This window comes from Ranitomeya variabilis, chromosome 1 (assembly GCF_051348905.1).
Source record: "Ranitomeya variabilis isolate aRanVar5 chromosome 1, aRanVar5.hap1, whole genome shotgun sequence".
Lineage (NCBI taxonomy): Eukaryota > Metazoa > Chordata > Amphibia > Anura > Dendrobatidae > Ranitomeya > Ranitomeya variabilis.
This window is the reverse complement of record NC_135232.1, coordinates 658,803,877-658,820,475: the sequence shown is the minus strand read 5'-3', so window position 1 is coordinate 658,820,475 and position 16,599 is coordinate 658,803,877. Positions and strand designations below refer to the sequence as shown.

At 49.5% G+C, this 16,599-nt stretch overlaps 1 protein-coding gene across 3 annotated transcripts; it reads right to left on the bottom strand.

Annotated features, from left to right (window-relative positions):
• Positions 1-1,000: 1,000 nt before the first annotated feature.
• Positions 1,001-16,477, bottom strand: FAM177A1 (family with sequence similarity 177 member A1). 3 transcript variants are annotated; one of them, XM_077262856.1, is made up of 5 exons: positions 16,342-16,477; positions 14,158-14,334; positions 12,063-12,138; positions 10,149-10,246; positions 1,001-1,552 (listed from the first exon to the last, which is right to left on the bottom strand). In XM_077262856.1, the coding sequence occupies exons 2-5, from the start codon at positions 14,227-14,229 to the stop codon at positions 1,349-1,351; spliced, it is 450 nt and encodes a 149-aa protein (XP_077118971.1). In that variant the 5' UTR covers positions 14,230-14,334; positions 16,342-16,477; the 3' UTR covers positions 1,001-1,348. The 3 variants fall into 3 exon arrangements, with proteins under 3 accessions (XP_077118971.1, XP_077118964.1, XP_077118957.1); XM_077262849.1 differs by lacking the exon at positions 16,342-16,477 and adding an exon at positions 15,964-16,170 and having other exon boundaries at positions 12,063-12,129; XM_077262842.1 differs by lacking the exon at positions 16,342-16,477 and adding an exon at positions 15,964-16,157.
• Between the last annotated feature and the right edge of the window lie 122 nt (positions 16,478-16,599).

Genomic DNA, 16,599 nt, shown 5'->3' with positions numbered 1-16,599 from the left:
CCCATGGTCCTGTGTCCCCCAATGAGGTGAGAGAGTAAATAAGCAAGATCTGGGGGAAGAAACAGCGATGTCACCACGCCCATCTGACCAGACCAGCCTGATTGACAGGCGAAAACGGCGACTTTGGTAACGTATTTCGGCAGTATAGGTGGGGAATCATGGTCCACAAAATACACTATTGTAACGCACAGCTCAGGCCCTATTTAATGTTTTTTTTTATCTCATATGGAAAAAATGGGGTGACGGGTTCCCTTTAAAGGGAACCTGTTACCCCCAAAATTGTATATGAGGTAAGCCCACCGGCATCAGGGGTTTATCTACAGCATTCTGTAATGCTGTAGATAAGCCCCCGATGTAACCTGAAAGATGAGAAAAAGAGGTTGTTATACTCACCCAGGGGCGGTCCGGGTTATGCGACGCCCAGTCCACGCCTCCCATCTCCATAGGATGACGTCCTCTTGTCTTCTTGCTGCAGCTCCGCGAAAGGTCAATGAGGCCCGGTACCTGCGCACTGCAGTACTTTGCTCTGCCCTCAACAGGGCAGACAAAGTGCGCCTGCGCTGGAGCCGCGGCTAGAAGTGAAGAAGAGGACGTCATCGCATGAAGATAGGAGGCCCCAGACCCGGACGCCCATCGGAACGGACCGCCCCTGGGTGAGTATAATCTAACCTTTATTTCTCATCTTTCAGGATATATCAGGGGCTTATCTACAGCATAACAGAATACTATATATAATCCCCTGATTCCGGTGGGCTTACCTCATATACGATTTTGGGGGTGATAGGTTCCCTTTAAAATGATATATTGCTGACAGCAGCCACCACTAGAGGGAGCTACTGAGTTGAATGAGTAACTGTAGTAAGCTCCCTCTAGTGGAGTCTGCAGGAAGCCAGAATGTTACCTTTTAAAATGAAATCTATGCAGGGGATTTAGTGCTCTGTATCAGAAAACTGAGGCTCCAACTTCTAGAAATAAAAGTAATCTGCACAGAATTTTGAACTTTTTGTTTTTAAAAAAACACAAAGATGTTTAATGGAGGACCCTTACTTTGGGGCATGAGAGTCACATAAAGACTTATACAAATGTTTAGTTGAATGTTAAATATATTAACAAGGTAATAATGTGTACACTAGAACTTTACAAATGGCTGACGAACCCTGACAGCTTGTGTGGTCCCATCAAATATTTCAATAACTGCAAGCAAGAAACAACAACCCTGTGAATATGACGGCTCAAAGATGCTGAGGGCCATGAATTAGCAGACGCTTGGGACTCGAGTAACATAGAAAGGCACAGTTTTGATTTTGGCAGGTGTTGCTTTTCCCCGAAGAAATCTCTTCTCCTGCTGCTAAGTCGGGACAGCGGATAGTTCCTGCTTCTGTGCCAAGTTTACAGAGTCCTCTCCTTCCATTACAAAACTGATATTGACAAAGGAGCTGGCGGCTTCAGGCTGCTCCGACTGAGGACTGGTTTCATGTTGCTGCCCGTTCTGCTCTTGGAACTGTTTCTCTGCCTGCTCGGACAGTTCATTCTCTTCTTCCTCCTCTTCAACCTACAAACCAGAGAGATGCACTTTATTGTCCAACAGAGAAAGATACTGCCTACTGTGAGGGGGATCATATGCGAGGGTCAATGTGTCCCCCACGATGCAGACGAAGTCCTATTAAACCTGCTGGAGAGCCTTGGGTTCACAGCAGGACGCCTGTGAGTCACAAGGCAAAATAAAAGTACGTGTGGATTGGGTCCAAGTAGTGACCCCAGTCACATTCTTAGGAAAATCCTTTAAGGGCTTTTATTTTTGGAGTTAACTACAGGATGCTAGTGGGGCGGTTCACTCTCCCCAGTCAGGTTTTGTAAGTGGCCCTATGGCCACGATTCCATTTAAACCTGTCCGTTTTGGCCTTGGGTGTGTCAGTTTTGGAGTTTGCAAGCTGCAGGGCAGGTGGCTCTGTGCAACCCAGGACCGGGTGAAGCTAACATAGAGCCAGGGACTTCCAGGCGGCTGACGCACCCAAAAGACACAGCTTTGCCATTGTCCACGGCAACTGGTTTTGAGTTCTGGACTGTGTTTACAGAAACTCGCCTGTGATCTGGAGGACAGCACTCCTATGTGTGAGTTTTTGGACATTAAAAGACATTTGCTTTCACCTTTTCTGTGGTCCCTGCCTATCTGTCGCACTGCACCAACCCCGCTGCACTACACTTCCTATAGGCTGTTTTTTGTTTTGTTTTTTCACATAAAGTTGATTTTACTATTTAGTGCATGTCCACAAATCAATCTTTAGACCACATTTTGTAGGTCCCAGTTACCACATACCCAGATCACAGCATTCTTTCTGATATTTTGTTGATGCTGTGACCTAGTCGTCTTCTGGCTGTTTGCTTTCCTCCTAATACAGTATGTTTTAGAGCGGGGTTGCACAGGCCCAAGATACTATTTTGTGCAAACCACTCCTCTTCCACCAGTCAGATTCCCTTACATTTGAGGTGTCCAGAGAGGTACAGATGAGACAGAGGGTTTATTACTGAATTTTCTAGGTTCCCCAATACTAAAGTGAATGTATTATTGTCAAACTCTCTTTACATATCCCTCATTACCTGCAAACTACTGAACCAAAATATGTGTAACCTACAGCAGGCAGATAAAACTTACATTTTAAGCTTTTAAAAGGGGTTGTCCACTACTCCGCCAACCCCTTCTCAATCAGCATGTTTGCCCCCATAAAACAACAACTTTCATACTCCCCTCAAGTACCAATGACATTGCGTGACATTGTCACATGAGCCCTGTGCTGGCTTCACTCGCCCCGACTTCAGATGTATCAGACATCAAGAGGATGTGAGCAGCCGGCCACAGCTCCGACTCCCCCTTTGATATCTGATTTGTTTACCAGTAACAAAGTACAATGTGTCACAAAGAAATCTCAGAATTATTGTGATATGCTGAAACTTTCCACAGTTATTGCCACGTAAAGTGACATGTCAGATGTGAAAAATTTGCTCTGGTCACGAAGAGGTTAAAATACGAAAAGCCAAAATGAATAAATAAATTATTGCTATGAATGGTGGCAATCGTATTTTATGCTACGATAGTTTAGACATTGCTGCACTCACATTAATAACAGGATTTTTGGTTGCTTACCGTAAAATCTGTTTCTTGGAGCCTTCATTGGGGGACACAGGAACCATGGGTGTATGCTGCTGCCACTAGGAGGCTGACACTATGCAAATAAAAAAAGATAGCTCCTCCTCTGCAGTGTACACCCCACCGACTGGCATTATACTCTTCAGTTAGTGAGAAAGCAGTAGGAGATAAAGAACAAGGTTGAAAAACCATAACCACAAACTTGAGAACTGTAACGTGAGAACAGTCATATAACAGATAACAGAAAACTTGGGAGGGAGCTGTGTCCCCCAATGAAGGCTCCAAGAAACAGATTTTACGGTAAGCAACCAAAAATCCTGTTTTCTTTATCGCCTCTCATTGGGGGACACAGGAACCATGGGATGTCCCAAAGCAGTCCCTAGGGCGGGAAAACAGACTTCCATCAGGTCAGAGGACTCACCACTGCCGCCTGCAAGATCCTTCTGCCTAGGCTGGCGTCCGCCGAAGCGTAGGTATGGACCTTGTAAAATTTGGCGAACGTGTGGATGGAAGACCAAGTTGCCGCTTTGCAAAGCTGTAGGGCGGAAGCCCTGTGGCGCACCGCCCAGGAGGCGCCGACTGCCCGGGTAGAGTGAGCCTTAATCCCAGGAGGGGGCACTCTGTTCTTGACCCGGTAAGCCTCCAAAATTGCCATTCTGATCCAGCGAGCAATAGTCGCCTTAGAAGCCGGTTGGCCTCTGTGCGTGCCATCAGGAATAACGAAAAAGGAATCAGTCTTTCGAAAAGTGGAGGTTCTATCCAGGTAGATCCTCACTGCCCTGACAAGGTCCAGCTTGTTCAAAGATCGCTCCACAGGATGAGTCGGAGCTGGACAAAAGGAAGGTAAAATGATGTCCTCGTTGAGGTGGAAGGTTGAAACCACCTTAGGAAGAAAAGAAGGTGGAGGCCGGAAGACCACCTTATCCTGGTGAATGACCAAAAATGGAGGTTGGCAAGACAGAGCCGCCAACTCGGAAACGCGGCGAATAGACGTGATGGCCACAAGAAAGGACACCTTCCAAGATAGAACTGATAGAGGAATCTCCCGAAGGGGCTCAAAGGGAGAAACCCTCAGAACGTCCAGTACCAGGTTCAAATCCCATGCATCCACAGGAGCCCTGTACGGTGGGACAGTGTGGGCCACTCCTTGAAGGAAGGTCTTAACCTGTGGCCGAGAAGCTAAAGTCTTCTGAAAGAGGATGGAAAGCGCAGAAACCTGGCCCTTCAGGGAGCTAAGAGCCAGGCCTGAATCCAGTCCTGCCTGAAGGAAGGCCAAAAGAGAAGGCAGGGAAAAGGTCATAGACGGAACGCGGTTGGACTCGCACCAACGGAAGTAAGCCTTCCAGGTACGGTAGTAGATCCTGGAAGACGAAGGCTTCCGAGCCTGAATCATGGTGTGAATCACCCGGTCTGAAAGGCCGGACGCTCTTAGAACCGCGGTCTCAACAGCCACGCCGTTAAACTGAGCGACCGAGAATTCGGGTGGCAGATCGGACCCTGAGACAGCAGATCGGGCCTGTCTGGAAGGCGCCAGGGAGCGTCCGCGAGAAGATTGACGAGCTCCGCGAACCAAGCTCTCCTGGGCCAATCCGGGGCGATCAGGATGACCGGCACCCCTTCCGCTTTGATCTTCAACAGCTTGGGAAGAAGTGGAAGGGGTGGGAACAGGTAAGGCAGCCCGAACTGTGACCAAGGGATGGCCAGAGCGTCAACGCCCACTGCGAGAGGATCGCGAGACCTGGAGACGAACTGCGGAACCTTCCTGTTCATTCGAGACGCCGTGAGGTCCACGTCCGGAGTCCCCCATCGAAGACAAATCTGATGGAAGACCTCCGGATGCAAGGACCATTCCCCTGCCGCGAGGCCCTCGCGGCTGAGGAAGTCGGCGGCCCAGTTGTCCACGCCGGGGATATGCACAGCGGATATCACCGGAACTGTAGCCTCTGCCCAAAGGAGGATCTTGGATACCTCGGCAAGGGCCAAGGAGCTCCGGGTCCCCCCCTGATGGTTGACATATGCCACGGCCGTGGCGTTGTCCGTCTGGACCCGGACTCGCAGGCCCCTGAGAATAGTTTCCCAGTGGCGGAGGGACAGAAAAATGGCCCGAATTTCGAGGACATTGATTGGCAGAGACGACTCCTGCGACGACCAACGGCCCTGGACCGTCAGGTGACGAAACACCGCACCCCAGCCGAGCAGGCTGGCGTCCGTCGTCACCACCTGCCAGTGAACTGGAAGGAAGGACCTGCCCTGGGAGACAAGAGGTGACGTCAGCCACCAGTTGAGAGACCGTTTGACCCGAGAAGAGAGACGGATTGGCCGATCCAGGGAGAAAACAGACCTGTCCCATTGAGACAGAATGGCTTGCTGGAGGGGTCGCGAGTGAAATTGGGCGAAGGGAATCGCTTCCAATGTTGCTACCATCCTCCCAAGAGCCCTCATGGCCGAACGGAGGGAGGGAGGCCGAGGACCCTGGAGCAAGCGTATGTCCCGACAAAGGGTGGATTTCTTGTCTTTGGGAAGGAAGACTCTGGTCTGACGAGTGTCGAAGAGCATGCCCAGAAAGATGATGCGCTGAGAAGGGATAAGGCAGGACTTCTTCCGGTTGACCAGCCACCCGAAACGGACTAAGGTGTCGATAACAATAGACAGGCTTTCGTGAGCCTGAGCAAAGGACAGAGCCTTGATGAGGATGTCGTCGAGGTAAGGAAAAAGGACCAGGCCTCTGACTCTCAAGATGGCCATCAGTGCCGCCATGATCTTTGTGAACACCCTTGGAGCGGTTGCGAGGCCGAACGGCAGGGCGACGAACTGAAAATGTTCCCGGAGCACTACAAAGCGCAGGAAACGGTGATGTCCGGGAAATATCGGGACATGGAGGTAGGCGTCCTGGATGTCGATTGAGCACAGAAATTCCTGGGCCTCCATGGAAGCAATTACTGAACGAAGAGATTCCATCCTGAAGCGTCTCAGATGAACTCTCCTGTTCAGCAATTTGAGGTCCAGAATGGGACGAACCTTGCTGTCCTTTTTCGGTACCACAAAAAGGTTCGAGTAGAAACCCGTGAAACGTTCTTTTTCTGGTACGGGAACGATAACCCCGGCTTTGAGAAGAGAAGCGATGGCTGCAAAGAAACCCAGAACTAAAGCGGGATCTCTTGGAGGACGGGATTCGAAGAAACGATCCTGGGGTCGTGAAATGAACTCTATCTTGTATCCCGAGGATACAACTTCCCTGACCCATGCATCCTCTACTGCGGAAAGCCAGGCGTCCCTGAAAAAGAGAAGACGGCCGCCCAACCTGGGAGTTGGGCTGGAGTCTTGCCGAGAGTCATGCAGAGGTGGATCTCCCGGTCCTGGGCCTGGAAGATCTACCCTGGGAGTAGCGAGGACGCCAGGACGGAGCGGGCCTAAAGGACACCGCCTTCTTCTCTTGACGTGCCTGTGGCCTCTGTTGCTGCTGGGCAAAGGAGTTTGACGCCGCGAAGCGTCGAAAAGGCCGAAAGGATCGAAACTGCCGTTTAGGAGGAGGGCGGCGAGGCTTAGCCTGGGGGAGAAGAGAACTTGTACCCCCAGTGGCGTCCTTAATGATTTGGTCCAGCTGGGGACCAAAGAGACGAGAGCCCTGGAAGGGCAGACTGGTAAGGGACTTTTTGGAAGATAAGTCCGCCTGCCAGGCCTTGAGCCAAACGGTCCGGCGGATGGCAACAGCATTGCTGGAAGCCTGAGCCGCACAAGACGCGGTATCCAGGGAGGCGGAGACCAGGTATTCACCAGCGTGGGAAATCTGGTTGGCAAGCTCCGCTAGTTGCGCGGGAGGCGCCCCGTCCAGGATACCTCGACGGAGATCCTTGGCCCATTTGGAAATAGATTTTGAGACCCAAGTGGAAGCAAAAGCTGGGCATAGCGCCGCTGCAGCTGCTTCAAAAGCTGACTTCGCGAAGGATTCTACAACTATCGTTAGAGTCCTTCAGAGATGCTCCGCCGGACAGAGGAAGCACCGTGTTGGTGGAAAGCCTGGAAACAGGGGGATCCACCGAGGGAGAGACCGTCCAATTGGTCGGTAAGTTCTGGAGGAAAAGGATATAACACACCCAGGCGTTTTCCCCTCTGAAAACATCTGGTCGGGTTCTCTCTCTCTCTGGCCAAGATTTCCACAAATTCAGGATGAGGAGCAAAAAACTTGGAGGGTGGTTTGGCCCGTCTAAACGAAACCGCCTGATCTGCGGGTTCCGTAGAGGGATCCTTGATGCCACAGGTTTGGTTTATTGCCCCAATGAGATTCTGGACCATATCTCTCATGGTGGCGATTTGGTTAGAATCCAGCTCCGAAATATCCTCCGAGTGCGCATCAGAGAAAGCCTCGCCTGACTCAGGGGAGGAGGATCGGGGGGACACCGACCGCAGGGGAGGGCCGTGTGGCGAGCTAGAACGCGAAGAGGACTCAGACCGACATACCTGCCTGGACCTTTTGTGGCTTATCAAAGAGGGCTCGGGCGGCGGTTCCTGGGACCCGCTGGCTACTGCTGGAGTCTGCAGGGGTAACCGATCCAGTACGGACACCAGGGTTTGAGACACCCGTGTTAAATCGGCCACGGATTGAGACAGAGAGGAGGCCCAGCCTGGGATGGGGGTATCACTCTCGGGCGGAGCGGCCGGGGGATCCTGGGCGGTGGGAACAATCGGGTTGCTGCAGGCCTGACAGAGCGGAGAGGACTGACCTGAGGGAAGTTTGCTGTTACAGGACGAACAAGCAAAGTATTTGACTAAGAGGAGGAAGTAGGAGGACGAGAGCGGCCCCCCCTTTAGAGTTAGACATTATGGAGAGCTCCCTGAAGAAATGCCAGCAGGTTAGGGGGCAGATTTCCTGCTGTGTCCTCAGAAGAAGAGCGCTCTGCGGAGTGCGTGGCACGAGGCACAAAACTCGTGACCTGAGTGTCCAGCAGCGGCGTGGAGGAAGGGGCGGAGCCAGCCGAGATGGCGCCGGTGGGTGGGGAATGCAGGGCACAGTTTGTCGGGCGGGAGAAAGCCCGTCCGAGGCAAAAGGAAGTGGGCGGAGCGCGGCACCGGAAGTAGGCCCCGGGAGAAGCCGGGGCCTAAATTAGAAGTGAACAGCGGTGCGGCGCTCTTAGCTCGCGCACCGCCGCCCGGCTAATAGGTGCGGCAGCCGCCGCATGTAATAAGGAAAAACGCCGGTACCGGCCCCAGGGAAAGCCGGGGCCTATATTAGAAGCCGGTGGCCGCTGGAGGGTCGCGGCCGCGAGTCACCTCCAAAGGTGCGGCCGCCGGAGAAAACCTGGCACGGCTGCCTGAAGGGGAACCGCGCCGCAGAATTAACCGGAAAAACGGTCGCAGGTAAGCAGCGTGACTGCCTAAGAAAACGCAGCCGCCGTGGGAAGGAGCGCGGAAGGTCATCAGAAGCGTCGCGCAAGAGATAAGCCCCAGACTTTTTTTTTTTTTTTTTTTTAAGTGTGCGGTGGGACCCTTGCGCAGAAAAGGTGCGGCCGCAGGGGCTCCCACACGTAGCACAAATACTCACCTAACATCCCACGCCGTCGTACTAACCTTGAAAAAGCATGGAAGATATTAGACGTCCGTGGAGCCGATGACGGACGTCCTCGTCTCCTCCGACCGACAGGCTCTGGTGGGCGAGTGGGTGGGGGACGGAGCCAGGACCGGACTTCTGAGCACGCTTGTGTGCTAGGCTCTTGGTCCTGGAGAGGGATCTATGAGGATACGGGGTGGCAGTACAGGCCGTACTCATAGTCCGCCTTGTGGGACTACAGGTGTGACTGTTCACCCTGTATCCCTCCGGAAAACCTGAAAAGGAACGACGCACATTGAGGTAGATAAGGGTCTAAAGAAAGACCCGTGTCCACCTCCTACTGACACTAAGGGTACTGTCACACAGTGGCATTTTCATCGCTACGACGGCACGATTCGTGACGTTCTAGCGATATAGTTACGATCTCGCAGTGTCTGACACGCAGCAGCGATCAGGGACCCTGCTGAGAATCGTACGTCGTAGCAGATCGTTTGAAACTTTCTTTCGTCGCTGGATCTCCCGCTGTCATCGCTGGATCGTTGTGTGTGACAGCGATCCAGCGATGCGTTCGCTTGCAACCAGGGTAAACATCGGGTTACTAAGCGCAGGGCCGCGCTTAGTAACCCGATGTTTACCGTGGTTACCAGCGTAAAAGTAAAAAAAAAAACCGTACATACTCACCATCTGATGTCCGTCAGGTCCCTTGCCGTCTGCTTCCCGCTCTGACTGTCTGCCGGCCGGAAAGTGAGAGCAGATCACAGCGGTGACGTCACTGCTGTGCTCTGCTCTCACTGTACGGTGGCAGTACGGTTTGTTTTTTTTTACGTTTACGCTGGTAACCACGGTAAACATCGGGTTACTAAGCGCGGCCCTGCACTTAGTAACCCGATGTTTACCCTGGTTACCAGCGAACCTCGGCATCGTTGGTCGCTGGAGAGCGGTCTGTGTGACAGCTCCCCAGCGACCACACAACGACTTACCAACGATCACGGCCAGGTCGTATCGCAGGTCGTGATCGTTGGTAAATCGTATAGTGAGACGGTACCCTAAGCTAAACTGAAGAGTATAATGCCAGTCGGTGGGGTGTACACTGCAGAGGAGGAGCTATCTTTTTTATTTGCATAGTGTCAGCCTCCTAGTGGCAGCAGCATACACCCATGGTTCCTGTGTCCCCCAATGAGAGGCGATAAAGAAAATGCACATTACAAGATTCTTCTTTTTCACTTGACAATAGGTTGTTTTTTTTTTATAGCTATGGCAAACTTTAAAGTCACAGCCTGAGGGTTACACATTTTATTCCGGCTACCTGAACAGTTCCCATCTAGGTTGGGGTTATAGGTTTTGCATATCCCTGTAGTAACACAATATGTTTACAGTACACACTCTGATTCTATTACAACCCCCACACAAATGCCCAGGAGTACATGGGTCTGAGCAGCGGGGATGGCCAGCACATACCTCCTTCTGCATTCTGTAATATTCATCAATCGCATACTGGTACTTCGGTGTACTGACCCCCAGAACCGATGCTATTTTTTCTCCTAAAAAGTCACAAACTGAAAAAAAAAAAAAAACCACAATAGATTACATTTAACAATAAGAGCAAAATAAATCCCAATGTCTGAATTACAGCAGCAGGTCTCCCCACCCTAGGTTCTAGCTATTCCAACCTGGATCACTACAGAACCAAAACGCAGAACAAGGGGTTATCTCCAAAATGCCACAATACTGCCATGGAAAGCCGTAACGGGGCTGGACCAAGACTACAACTTTTTACCTATCCTACTTATAAGTTTGTAACTCCTCACAGGCTTATCACCTGTCAAGGTGAAAATGGTGTCTAATCTGCAGGCAGCAAGCTATAGAGCAGCGGTCCCACCAGTGGTCAGCAGCTTTCTCTGCACGCAGAGACAGCTGCCAATCAGTGATGAGTGGTTAATGTGTTATCCGAGCATGCTGGGGTGTTATCTTTAGTGTGCTCGGATAATATATTCGGGTCCCTGTGACTGCATGTTTTGCGGCGGTAGCCAGCTGCAACACATGTGTAAATTGCCTATTTGTTTGACAATCCACACATGTGTTGCGGCTGTCTACTGTCGCAAAACATGCAGTCACAGGGACCCGAATATATTATCCGGGCAGATCAGACTAAATTGTAATTGTGACGGGTTCCTTTTAGGGCCCCATTCACACATCACAGTTTCACATTCATGTTCTATCAGTATTTGTTTTTCCAAATAGAGCACATATCCATTATAAATCTATAGAGCTTTTCCCATGACTTTTTTTTTTTTTTTTTTTAGGGGAGAGACTATCAGAAGACACGTATAATTTTGATCTCATTGGTGAATCAACATCACCTATTCACCTCTGTAATGGATGTAAGACTTTACTTTAGGGTTTTTTCTTTCACAAAAAAAAAAAAAAAAAATAGTAGTTGGTACCTTAATGGTGATACTGTCACCTATAACAGAGGAGCAAAAAGGACTACAACAGGTGACCATGACGTAGTGGGATACCCCATCTGTTGATTTTGGTTATCCCCGTGTAAGGCTAAAGCGAGTCAATGGTTCCAGCCAGGATACTGCACAATCTGAAAATGGCAGCAGTTCACATTGCACACTATATGGTGCTGTCCAATGTTCTCCCGGTCGCCCTGCACACTGATCAAGTGTAAACCACAGGAAACAATGAAGGATTAAACAATGGACTCCAGCAGCATTTCTCTGCAAGGTGTGTCTGTAGTACAGAAGGAAACTCTGCAAATCTACCTGTAACATGAGAAGTAGTACCCAATGACCTACGTATAAAATATGGGAAAAACAACTCCGCACTTTTATTATTCCCAAATCGCAAGGTATAGTTGTGCCGTTCATCACTAGGCAATTTAGAACTGGGACATCTTGTTTTTGGATTGCCCAGCAATAAACAGAACAACTATACCCTGTGATTTGAAAGAAAGAAAAAAAAAAAAAAAAAAGAGAGAAAGACGAGTTCTTTTTACCATGGTATATAGGGTAGGACTCTACTTGAGCACCTTGACCTGAGAAGGAGTATCATGATCACTTTTCGGCCGTCAATGTTTGATTAGTAAGGGTCTTCTTTAGGGATGGACCCCTACAGTCAAACACCAATTGTCTGTTGGGGGGGTGAACAAGTGGCACTGAGCTGTAGTAGAATAGTCAGACAAACCAACACATCTCAATGGCTAAAATAGGAATAAGGTGGTCTAAAGGGACGACATATTGCTGCAATTGTGCTACTAAATAATCTGTTGGGGTGACATTACCCATTAGATGTCACTGCCGCTCAGGAGGTCTGAAGAGGAATAGATTTAGTAATCCAGTGTAAACTGGCGAGTGTATGACGTACCTGAAAGTGTGGAAGTTGCAACTCTCAGCATGTAAAACCAGAGATATGGCCCCCATGTTAACTTTGCCTGCAAGAACCATAGACAGAAAATAGAAGGTTGTTGGTTCAACATTGATTTATACAATTCACTAACAGGGAAAGCAAAGTAACCAAAGACTCAATCGCGTCTCGTTTTCTAGTTTTTACATCATGTGGCAGAGAACACGCTGCGTATGTACGATCACGATCTTGGGATAGATTTATTAAAAGGAAACCTGTCATCCGATTCCTGATGCCCAAACTGCGGGCACCATGAACCAGAGCCTGGCCGCACAATTGCAGCCAGGTAGATTTGTCTCTAAAACGCTCTAGTATTTCAAAGTTCCTTAAGAGGATCATAGTTGGAGCCAAAAAAAAAAATAAGACACACACACCAGCCCAGCACCGCCCTGACTGGCTTCCCCCAGCACTACTAGAGCAGATTCCCACAGCGAGAGACCTGGCCGAGAAAAGAGTAAAGCTCCCGTCACACTAAGCGAGGTCACTAGCGAGATCGCTGCTGAGTCACAAGTTTTGTGACGCAACAGCGACCTCAGTAGCGATCTCGCTATGTTTGACACGTAGCAGCGACCAGGCCCCTGCTGTGAGATCGCTGGTCGTGTCGGAATGGCCTGGACCTTTTTTTGATCGTTGAGGTCCCGCTGACATCGCTGAATCGGTGTGTGTGACACGGATTCAGCGATGTCTTCATTGGTAACCAGGGTAAACATCGGGTTACTAAGCGCAGGGCCGCGCTTAGTAACCCGATGTTTACCCTGGTTACCATCGTAAATGTAAAAAAACCCAAACACTACATACTCACATTCCGGTGTCCGTCAGGTCCCTTGCCGTCTGCTTCCCGCACTGACTGACTGCTGGCCGTAAAGTGAAAGCACAGCACAGCGGTGACGTCGCCGCTCTGCTGTTAGGGCCGGCGCTCAGACAGTGCAGGAAGCGGACGCCGGGGGACGCGAAGGTGAGTATGTACTATTTGTTTTTTTACATTTTACACTGGTAACCAGGGTAAACATCGGGTTACTAAGCGCGGCCCTGCGCTTAGTAACCCGATGTTTACCCTGGTTACCCGGGGACCTCGGCATCGTTGGTCGCTGGAGAGCTGTCTGTGTGACAGCTCCCCAGCGACCACACAGCGACTAAACAGCGACGCTGCAGCGATCGGCATCGTTGTCTGTATCGCTGCAGCGTCGCTAAGTGTGACGGGGCCTTTAGGCTAGACTAATCAAAGTGTGGATCTTTAAAGCATTTCTTCTTGGAAACGCTGCTGCGAGGATCTGATTCATGATGCCCACGTTTTGGCCAGCATGAATAAGGTGACAGGTTCCCTTTAAGAGTGGCGTTGTGCGTGTCAGTCCTAATGATCGGGACTGCGGAAGTGAGATGCACTTAATACATTAAAGAGAAGCAAGCACAGCTGAATGAATTAGACTCAACTTCCAACTGCAGTATGCCACAGCCAGAAATGTTACTCCGGTTAGGGACTGGAGTATATGTCTGGCAAAAATAACACCACTAATGTGGCACAAATGTTCATGAATTAGACCCAGAGGTGCAACCATGGCCCATTCATGCTCTACCCATTTTAGCAGAGACAGGCATAAATACACCAAAAGTCGCAAAATTTTGGTCCTTTAGACTACAGTGTAATGAGAACACACGTGACCAACACTCTGCCCCTTTCTTCTAAATGGTGGCCACCCTATTAGTAAGGCACTGAACATATCTTGCATTTATATTGGTAACAGTCTGATAAATCGGAAGACCTTTGTGCTGGATATTCAGCTCCCCTCATTTTGGTTTAATGTTTTTGCATTTCCTATACAGAAGAGCGTACGCAGAGTCTGCCTTGATTTAACATTTTTTTCTACCTAAAACAAGGACTCTGTCACATCACCAGCTGCTTCGATTTCTTTAGCCCCCCTAATTTTTGCCTGTTGGTGCAGCGCCAGTGTATATTTTCCTCATTTTTTTCTACCTGCAGGTGACCGGTAATGCTCTCCTAATTCTAACTTATATCGTTAGTAAATGAATCCATGGATCCGACGTCACTGTCACTTACTGGGTCAGCAGTCGGCAGAAGATCTCTTTTCTCTTGCAACTCTTCTTCCTCGTCCGTACTATATTCCTCCATGGTTTCACCACTAGCAAAGTGAATTATTCTTCGAGGAATTTTTTTCTTCTTCCGTACATCTCCGAGTTCCACACTTTCAAACTCTCGGTCACCACTTACCACAACCTGCGTCAAGAAAAGAAAAAAAATTATGACAAAACCATGAGACGTGCATATTACACTGTAGTTTATCCCAAGCAGCCACCGTTACACATTGCATGGAGCTATGCACTGCAGCTCTGTTCAATGTATTTACTCACAAGGGCAAATAACAGCTCATCAGTGGGGGACCTGTGTGTCAGACCCCCAACCGATCTGATATCGATGAGGGAGGTGTCATCAACACGCTGCAATGAACAACCCCTTTAAGACTGCGTTCACATGGGTCAGATTTACAGGGTTATAACCTAGAATCCATAAGACAAATCCTGGTAATAGCAGCAGGAAATTAGAACTTTTTTTTTCATATTTTAGATTGTTTTAATTTCATGTTTAAATTTCATCTTTTAGCATCCAATTGGGAAGGCTAAAAACGGAAACATCGCAAAATACAGGATTCACGCACGTCAGTAAGTTTTTACATTTCCTACAAAAGCATCTGATGGACTAAAAACAAGTGAACAACTAATTTTTTGTCCGTTTTGTTTCTGCTGGATCCTTTTTTTTCTCATAGACTTGTATTAGCGACGGATTGTGACGGATGGTCATCCGTTTCATCCGTCGTAAAAATGATGTCCGTCGGGCGGAGACAACACACATAGAAACATTTTTTGTGTACGCCGGAAAATCGCTCAGCGACGGATCCTGCACTACCCGTCGTTGACTATAATGGAAGCCTATGGACGCAGGATCCGTCAATGACTGTCAAAAGCAGAATTCCAGCGACGGATGCCATCTTTTGAAACTGAGAATGAGCGGAAGAATTTCTAGTCAGGGAAATTCTCTCTCGCTCTCTCTTTTTACTATTGATGCTGCCTATGCAGCATCAATAGTTAAAAGATATAATGTTTAAAATAATAAAAAAAAAAAAATCATGCTATTCTCACCTTCCGGCGTCCCGCGCTGCCTTCCCGCTCCACCCGTTCCCAGTAATGCATTGCGAGAATGACCCCGGTGACGTAGCATCACGCGAGACCGCTACGTCATCACAGGTCATTGTCTCGCAAGGCATCACTGAGAACGGGAGCATCGGTAACACTGCGCGGGACGCCGGAAGGTGAGAATATCACGATTTTTTTTATTATTATTTTCAACATGGGTTGTGTTGTGTATGCGTTTTTGCAGCGGAAAACCGCGGCGAAGACGCATACACAACGTGTGCACATAGCCAATTCTGGCAACAACTGCAGTCAAAAAAATGGACCCAGTGCACCCATTTTTTACAATCTGCACAGGATCCGTCTTTTCAACATTTTGACGGATTATGGAGGATTGTAAAAAACGGAAGTGTGAAAGAGGCCTTACAGACGACATTTCCGTCCACGGAGAGCGACGACTACACGGGGGCCGGGGCAGACACACACAATCCTGGGGGTCTACAGGCCATGGTACATAGCATACAGCACTGATGAGCGCAGGACTTGGATGCAGCAGAGCTGAAGCGGTCATCACCCGCCTGTTGTCAGTGGTAACAGTGAGAGATGCTGTATGCACTGCTCATACATGGACCACCACATACACTGCATGTAGCAGGAGCACAGATCAGCCAGCATAGGACCAGGGTGACGCCACAAAAATCACTCTAAAACCACAAACCTCCCCAGTCGCCATAGTACCAGACTTCAGGTTCAAATGACCGCTCCCAGCCGCAGGCAACCGGGCACCAACCCCAGGATGAAAGCCAGCGGCTCCTCCCTGGTGTGCAGGATAAGCGCTGGTGTGAGCGTTCCACCACTCGGTCTCTCAGAAAGGAAAACACTTCCTTGCGTTCCGCGCCTCAGTCCCTCAGGTAAACACTTCCTTGCGTTTCACGCCTCAATCTCTCAGGTATTCAGGTAAACACTTCCTTGCGTTTCACGCCTCAATCTCTCAGGTAAACACTTCCTTGCGTTCCGCGCCTCAGTCCCTCAGGAAAACACTTCCTTGCGTTCCACACCTCGGTCTCTCAGGAAAACACTTCCTTGCGTTCCACACCTCGGTCTCTCGGGGAATGAGGGAAACATTTCTTTGCAGTTCACGTCTTGATCGTCACTTCAACAACTTCCTTGCGTTCCACGTCTCGGTCTCACAGCAAAACCACTTCACTGAGTTCCACGCCTCAGTAATTCAGCTCAAATACTTCCTTTCGGTGACGCGCTGCTATTTCACGTGGAATGGAAGCATCATAGCAAGCATGAAAGCACTCAGGAGCGTCCAAGTTCATGATTAGTCACAGTGACACCTAGCGGCGAA